This window comes from Dipodomys ordii, unplaced genomic scaffold (genome assembly GCF_000151885.1).
Source record: "Dipodomys ordii isolate 6190 unplaced genomic scaffold, Dord_2.0 Scaffold11, whole genome shotgun sequence".
Lineage (NCBI taxonomy): Eukaryota > Metazoa > Chordata > Mammalia > Rodentia > Heteromyidae > Dipodomys > Dipodomys ordii.
Window position 1 is genome coordinate 8223031 of NW_012267227.1, and position 7035 is coordinate 8230065.

The window sequence follows — 7035 nt, forward strand, 5'->3', positions numbered from 1 at the left end:
AATTCAAAACCTTTTGAGTATTTCTTAAGCAAGATCCTCCACTCAACAGCAAACACTTATTACAGACTCAGTTTGTTACAATATACAATTGTTGACATTTTTTATGTTACAGAGTTTACTTCTCAATTTTGCATTTTATCTTTACCTCCAAATAATGAAATGTTTCTATTACTAGTCCATGATTTTCTCTATTTCCCATCTTCCCAAAAGCTATAATATACAATGAAGCTATACAAAGCAGACCCTAAATAACTATGTGGTTCTAAAAATAAGACTGCTAGCTAGACACTAGTGGCCCATGCTTGTAATCCTAGCCACGAGATCCAAGGCTCATGGTTCAAAGCTGGCATGAGTAGAAAAATCCCCATGAGAGTCTTATCTCCAATTAATACTCAAAAACTGGAAGTGGCACTGTGGCTCAAGTGGAAGAGCACTCGCCTTCAGATAAAGAGCTGAGGGACAGCACCCAGACCCAGAGTTCAAGGCCCACGACCAACAACAACAAAAAAAAAAAAAGAAAAGATTATCTGATTATACAGTCCTATTAAATCTAAAATGTGGAAACAATTGTGTTTCTAGCCAAGGTTGTATTATCTTCATCTGTATCTTCCTACTCTAAGAGAACCATTTTAATATTCAGACAACATACCAAGAGGTAATTTTAAAAACTTCAATTTGTACTTATGTTACTAATGGAATCAGACAAGAAGTAATTCATTTTAGGTATGCTTAAATATCTCTGTAATTTTTTTTTGTCATCAGTCATGAGGCTTGAACTTAGGGCCTGGTTGCTGTCTCTGAGCTCTTTTTGCTCAAGGCTAGCCCTAAACCAGACTGAGCCACAGGGCCACTTTGGGGTTTTGAGGGATTAATTAGAGGTAAGAGTCTCATGGACTTTCCTTCCCAGGCTAGCTTCAAATCGTGATCCTCAGATCTCAGCCTCCTGAGTAGCGAGAATTACAGACATGAGCCACCACCACACCTGGCTGTACCTGTAATTTTAAAGTCTCTAAAATACCAATCTCATCAAGTCATCTTCTTTGTTTTTGTGATCAAATCATATCCATTATAAGCCACAACTTAAAGGAATTGCTTTGAAGAATACTTGATACTCATGGTTATATTCTTATTCAAGTTTCAGTGTGTGTGTGTGTGCGTGCGCGCGTGTGCGTGTGCATGTGTGTGTGTCTCCATGAGCATGTACAAGTACTAGAAGTTCAGCAGAGCACCTCTGCTTTTTCCACTCATGACTGGCATACTACTTGAGCCACATCTCCACCTCAGACCTTTGCTGGTTAATTGGAGATATAAGTCTTGAGAATTTGTCTGCTCAGACTGGCTCCAAACAGAGATCCTCAGATTTCAGACTCTTGAGAAGCTATGATTATAGATGTGAACCTCAGGCATCAGGCCTAAGTTTGTATTTCCACATATTAGTTTTTGCTAAAAGATCCCTTTGCACAGATCCTAAATGATGACAAGCCATATTTAGCCTAAATTACCATATTTTTGCATATGTTCGATGACTCTGTAAGTTACTATCATTCATTAGTATAGCTTATCCAAAGCAAATGTGGAACATGGTTTAATTTTAACAAGCATAGATTACTAAAACTTAGTTATAAATTTCAACACCAACTAGTATACAATGAGCTCCACATCCCACTCATAACCATAAGTTACTCTAAGGATCATGCCAAACATAGTCTGCCCCCTATTTAAAATCACCACTCCTGTTTCTACTATAGTTTAGCTCCAAGCATATTGGCAAAATGCTATTTTCCTCTTTTTTTTTCTTGAAATGTTCACATAATGCTATAGCAATTTAAAATGTTTAATGGGATGAGTAGACGTTTATTTTACCTTACCATATTTAATGGAGTAAGTATATCTTAACAGTCTCACCACAACAGAGTAGGCATTTAATAATCTTACCTTCTTTTTTTTTTAATTACTTGAGAAATAGATGCAATTATAAAAGAATTAGGAATCTTCATGGTGACACAACAACTTTGGTATTTTGATATTCACCCTCAATGACCTAGTTGTAATAGTGTACTATAGTTTAACAAAACGTTACTACCCCAGGAAACTGGGTAAAGAGTACACAGGATCTGTGTACTATTTCTTATAATACACCATGAATCTAAAACTATTTCAAAACGTTTAACTTAGAAGAAAACATACTGAAGAATAGTTCAGTAAGATTTAATCTCAACGTTTTCAAAAAGCTTTCCTGTTCACCTGAAAATGTCCACTTCAAATGAACAATAACTGAAAAAAAGATAAACTGTAACACTTTTCTGGTTTTTATTTAGGTATCTATTTACTTTTTGGAGGCAGGGTCTTGCTATGTAGTCCAGGTTGACTTCACTCAATCCTCCTGCCTCAGCCTCTCAAGTACTAGAACTATAAGAATGCATCATAAGGGGCTGGGACGATGGCTCAGTGGTAGAGCACTTGCCTTGCGTGCATGAGGCCCTGGGTTCCATTCCTCAGCATCACATAAGCAAAAAGAAAAAAGCCAGAAGTGGCGCTGTGGATCAAGTGGTTGAGCGCTAGCCTTGAGCTGAAGACTGAGGGACAGTGCCCAGGCCCAGAGTTCAGGCCCCACACAACCAGACTCAAAAAAAAAAAAAAAAAAGAAGAAGAAGAATGCATCATAACACCCAAACCATTGTATTCCTTTCTAAAGTTACTAGAAAAGGTATCTTAAAGTTACTTACAAAAATCTTAAGCAAGAATAAATCTCAAAGGGTTAAAAAAGTCATATTTGAAGGAGTTAAAGTCCAACTTTACCTCTCAATTAAAACAACTTTCCTGATAGAAACACCAGACAGATATATTCTTCAATAGATACAGATGGCTTTCAAAACAATAACACTCCCTTGCAATATCCTTTCATACTTGGAACAAAAACTAACAAAGGAAAATTTCAGACATCATACAAATACTTAATCTACTCAAATTTAAAGACAAAATCACAACTGAGATCTTCATACTCAAACCCTGAAACTAGGGAATAGAGATTTAAACACCTGAATCACTTATATTTTGTCAATCTTTACAAGTCTTATTTCTATACACTGACCAACAGGAACACATCTCTCAAAGTCACTATACAAACTACCATGCCAAGTGCACAATTACAGCAATTAACACCTTGATGAAGAAATAACATAACAAACTCAAGAAGAAGAATTAGTACTAAATATACATTCATCTTTTACATAGTGACTTTTGATGAACTATCAGGCTATTATTACAAAGGTCGTTTTGCTTCAGAAACAAAAATCACAAATTATAACATTGTCTGTTTTCAGCCCCCTTCAAAAAAATCTAAAAGCACTGCATTGCATTCTATTTATACATAAGTTGGATTGCAGTTCAAATACAATTCACTGTACAGTTAATTCACCCTCTAGTCAAAAATAAAAGACATTGAAGAGGAAATGATAATGCACATTACAAACTACAGCTTGCTTCGGCAAAAGGCATGAGGTTTTACAAATGTTACTCCAAAGACAAAAACCTCTAATCTTTACAAGCTCCAGCAATTCAAAAGGAAAAAAAGATCTTTAGCTCCTTATATGCTTCAAATAAACAGGCATTAGGATGTTAATCTTAATATCCTCTGAAATCAGGGCTGATTATTCAAATGTCAATAAAGTATATAGAGTATATAAATATTACTACATCAATTACTTTTAACATTCCCTTTAAGATAAGAAAAGGCTAAAAGGAAGTGATATAGGCCAGTATATTTTAATATAGACTAATGACATGTCCCTTTCTCAAAATCTAAATCTTCTTGCTAACTATTGGAGGTCATGGCTTTTATTATTACAATTTTTTTCTGGGATTCGAAACAAACCACACAAGTAATTATTGCTGTCTCCACTGAATACAGGTATTTAAATTCAAACTTTCAATAGATAAATAACAAATCCAACTAAAACTAAAAACTTCCTACTCCAAAAAAAAAAAAATCAAGTATGACCACTTTCACACAGAGAAAGATGAGCCTTCTTCTCGTACAACATAACCTTAGAAGTTAACAAGTCCCATGCTGTGCTGGTATAGTTTAAATATACACTTCTTTATTTCACAGCCCTTTTCCTATGATAAATCACTCTGCTTAATTTTAGAAGCCGAAGTACTCTTAAAATAACAAGTTTCTGCAGTCTATAACCTTGCTATCAATCAATATCCAGTTACATGTATTTTCCACAACTTAAGTTGGGAGGACCAACAGGAAACTATACTATTAGCATTCATCTAAAGAAATATATGTGTACTACACAAAGTAAATGTCAAAGTTTCTGATAATTCATTCTTAGTCACAAAATACTAGTAAAAAAGGAAACACAGCCACCCTCTATATTAAGAATTTTCTTCTCTTTTTCCAAAAGGAACAATTCCCCAGTGATAACCAGCAAAGAGGAAGGTGGCGAGAGAAGAGTGGAGGTTTGACTGGCATTTCTTATCTTTTTGGACAAGGCTAATACTAGCCTTCAGGCTATGTAAAATCCAAAAATGCTTTTATTTCCTTGAAAGGTTAAATGATATGCTATTTTTCCCACAAGCTACAATTCCATAATTTAAAATAAATTTTAGTATTGTTATGATTTTTAAACAGAAACACTTTTTAAATATGAAATGGAACAGGTTGAAATTGATATGGAATTAACCTTATTTTCTGATGTTCTAGTCTCACAGTAGTTTATACTAGAATTTAAAAAAAAGCACTGGTCAAAGAGGAATTAGTTTCAGCTGAAAATTTGACAGCTGGCTTTCTTAAGAGGATGCTACCAGGGCATTTCGCGTCCTCCTCCCCACCCCCATCTCCCATCTCTTTCAACACTAAAGAATAAATTTAAACCAAACAGAAAAATCACAGCTTTTGAACACTAGAATGGACCTGTTTAAGTTATGAGTTTAAAAAACGGCAGAAAGAAAATGAGCTAAATGTTTAGTAATGGAACAGGTACCTTACACCAAAAGTAAACTTCAAGCTTACTGTACTGGTATAGGAATAGGAATCTTAAAAACATGATCCTAACAAAATCCAAATTCAGCACAGAATTCAGTCAACTGGTAGGTGTCATTTAAAATAAATATGTTTCTACTCATTTGGAACATTTAATCTAACATTTTAAATTATGTCATGAAATTCTTAATTTCCTACATACTTCCAAAGGAGAAGCCGCTCTGTACCTTCCTAGTTATTGCTTGATTCAGTTCCACCTATTACAAACACATATCCAACAAGACTCTTTTAGACATTTTGTTAGAAGCCAGAGCTTAATAATACTAATAAGCTAAAAAAAAATTTAAAAAATTAAATATACATTTAAATAAGCATTTTTTATTTTTTAAGAAAAAAGACAGGCAGACCACCCATGGACCACAAAGCATTTTTTTCTGGCACACTTCTAAACGTAGAGGCAAAATAATTTACAATTTAAAAATTCAGAGAGAGCAATGTTAAAGTCCATATTGGAATTCTTATAACAATGAATCTTTAGTACCAATTGCCTGAGTTTGAAGCTTTTCTGTTTATAACTTTAACCTGATACAATTTTTAAAAAGCATTAAGTATTTAAATGCTTTATTCTATACTAATAAAATGTATGAAGCACCAAAATGCAAATTTCTGGATTTAAACAGTGTCTTACCTGATCCACTGAATTGACTGCTCCCCAGTGTTGTTGGTCTGGTTTTCCCACTATTAACAGGTGGAGAAAACATCTGAAAAATAACCCACAGGTAGCTGTCAGTTCTGAAATTCCTCTAGAATCTTCTAAGCAAAAATCCACCAACTGTCACCAGTTACTATATGTCATAAGGAAATTGGAATAAAAAAATCAGATAGATTGAGACCTAGAATGGCAACACTGCATGATACTATTTCCTAACCCTAGTTGGAAAACTGGTTACATTCTGTTCTAAAAACACAGTCACCCGCCTGAAAGATAACAGGACAATTAATTTTTTTAAAAGATACATTTTTGCCCATGATGTTCACTTTGGAAGTGAATCTCATTAATATTTAATACACAGTTACAATTAGATTCAGTTCCAACCAAATTAGTACATAAAGTAAGAATTATAACAGTTCTATAAAGCAGGTATGGGTCTGGCCTTCTAATAGCGATTAATAATAGAATTCTGGCCCATTCAAAAGAAATTCGGGCAGGGCCAAGCCGATCCTGTGGTTCCACCTTGGATTTTTAAGTCACTTCACATGTTTACGCACAGAGTACGTACACTGCACATGAATCTTAAAAGTACTCAGCCAAAAGGCTGGGAAGTCTAGCTCTGGACTGACTTTCTCATAACTGATAGCTTTCAGGTACCACAAACCCTAGGAGTTCTTGGGAGAGGGAAACGGTGAGAAGCCTAGGGAAAACAAAAATACTAATTTCCTTTTCTTTCCCGTCAAATCTAAATATCCTTCCTTAATCGTGCCGGTTTAAGAGTGTGACTCAACCAGAGCGCACGACTGCATTGTTCTTCTTTTAAATGGTTAAATCCAATGACCCCTCTGGCATTAAAGTTTGAAATGTGCAAGTCTAGACATTACATCAAAGTTCAGGTGTCCAACTTGCGGGGACGGGGGGGGGGGGGGAGAGCTGGACTCCAGCCCTAAGAACTACTGCTTTTAAAGCAGATGGGGGTTCACACTGTCTGCTCTCTCCGTCGCTCCCCAACCCTCTCCGACTTGCTAGCCATCAATTTTTTAAAAAAGAAAAGAAGAAAGGAAAAGGAAAAAGAAATCCTCGGCAGAACCCCAAGATGCTGTGGAAAAGCGCCCCTACCGCACTGAAGTCCAGCAAATCGCTCAGCTCCTTGTCGGTCCCTATAGCGGCCATGCGCTGCTGCTGGGGATTCATCTTGGGCCACTTCTAGCAGATTCTGAAGCAGAGAGGAGACACGGGGCTGAGCGGGGGACCACCGAGGCCCCCAGTGTGCTTGGAGGGAGGGGAGGGATGGGGGGTGGATGGAGAGCGGCGTTGAGGGGAGAGGAAGCGC

General features: G+C 36.2%; 1 protein-coding gene across 5 annotated transcripts in view; it reads right to left on the reverse strand.

Annotated features, from left to right (window-relative positions):
• The window catches only part of Tcf12 (transcription factor 12), a 280237-nt gene extending 273304 nt beyond the window's left edge, over positions 1-6933 (reverse strand). For 2 of the 5 annotated variants that reach the window (XM_013010144.1, XM_013010143.1), the window contains exons 1-2: positions 6822-6933; positions 5679-5751 (exon numbers count right to left, since the gene is read on the reverse strand). In XM_013010144.1, the coding sequence (XP_012865598.1) occupies positions 5679-5751; positions 6822-6896 (148 nt within the window). In that variant the 5' untranslated portion in view covers positions 6897-6933. The remainder of the gene's footprint in view (positions 1-5678; positions 5752-6821) is intronic. The other 3 variants (XM_013010145.1, XM_013010142.1, XM_013010141.1) reach the window with 2 other exon arrangements.
• Between the last annotated feature and the right edge of the window lie 102 nt (positions 6934-7035).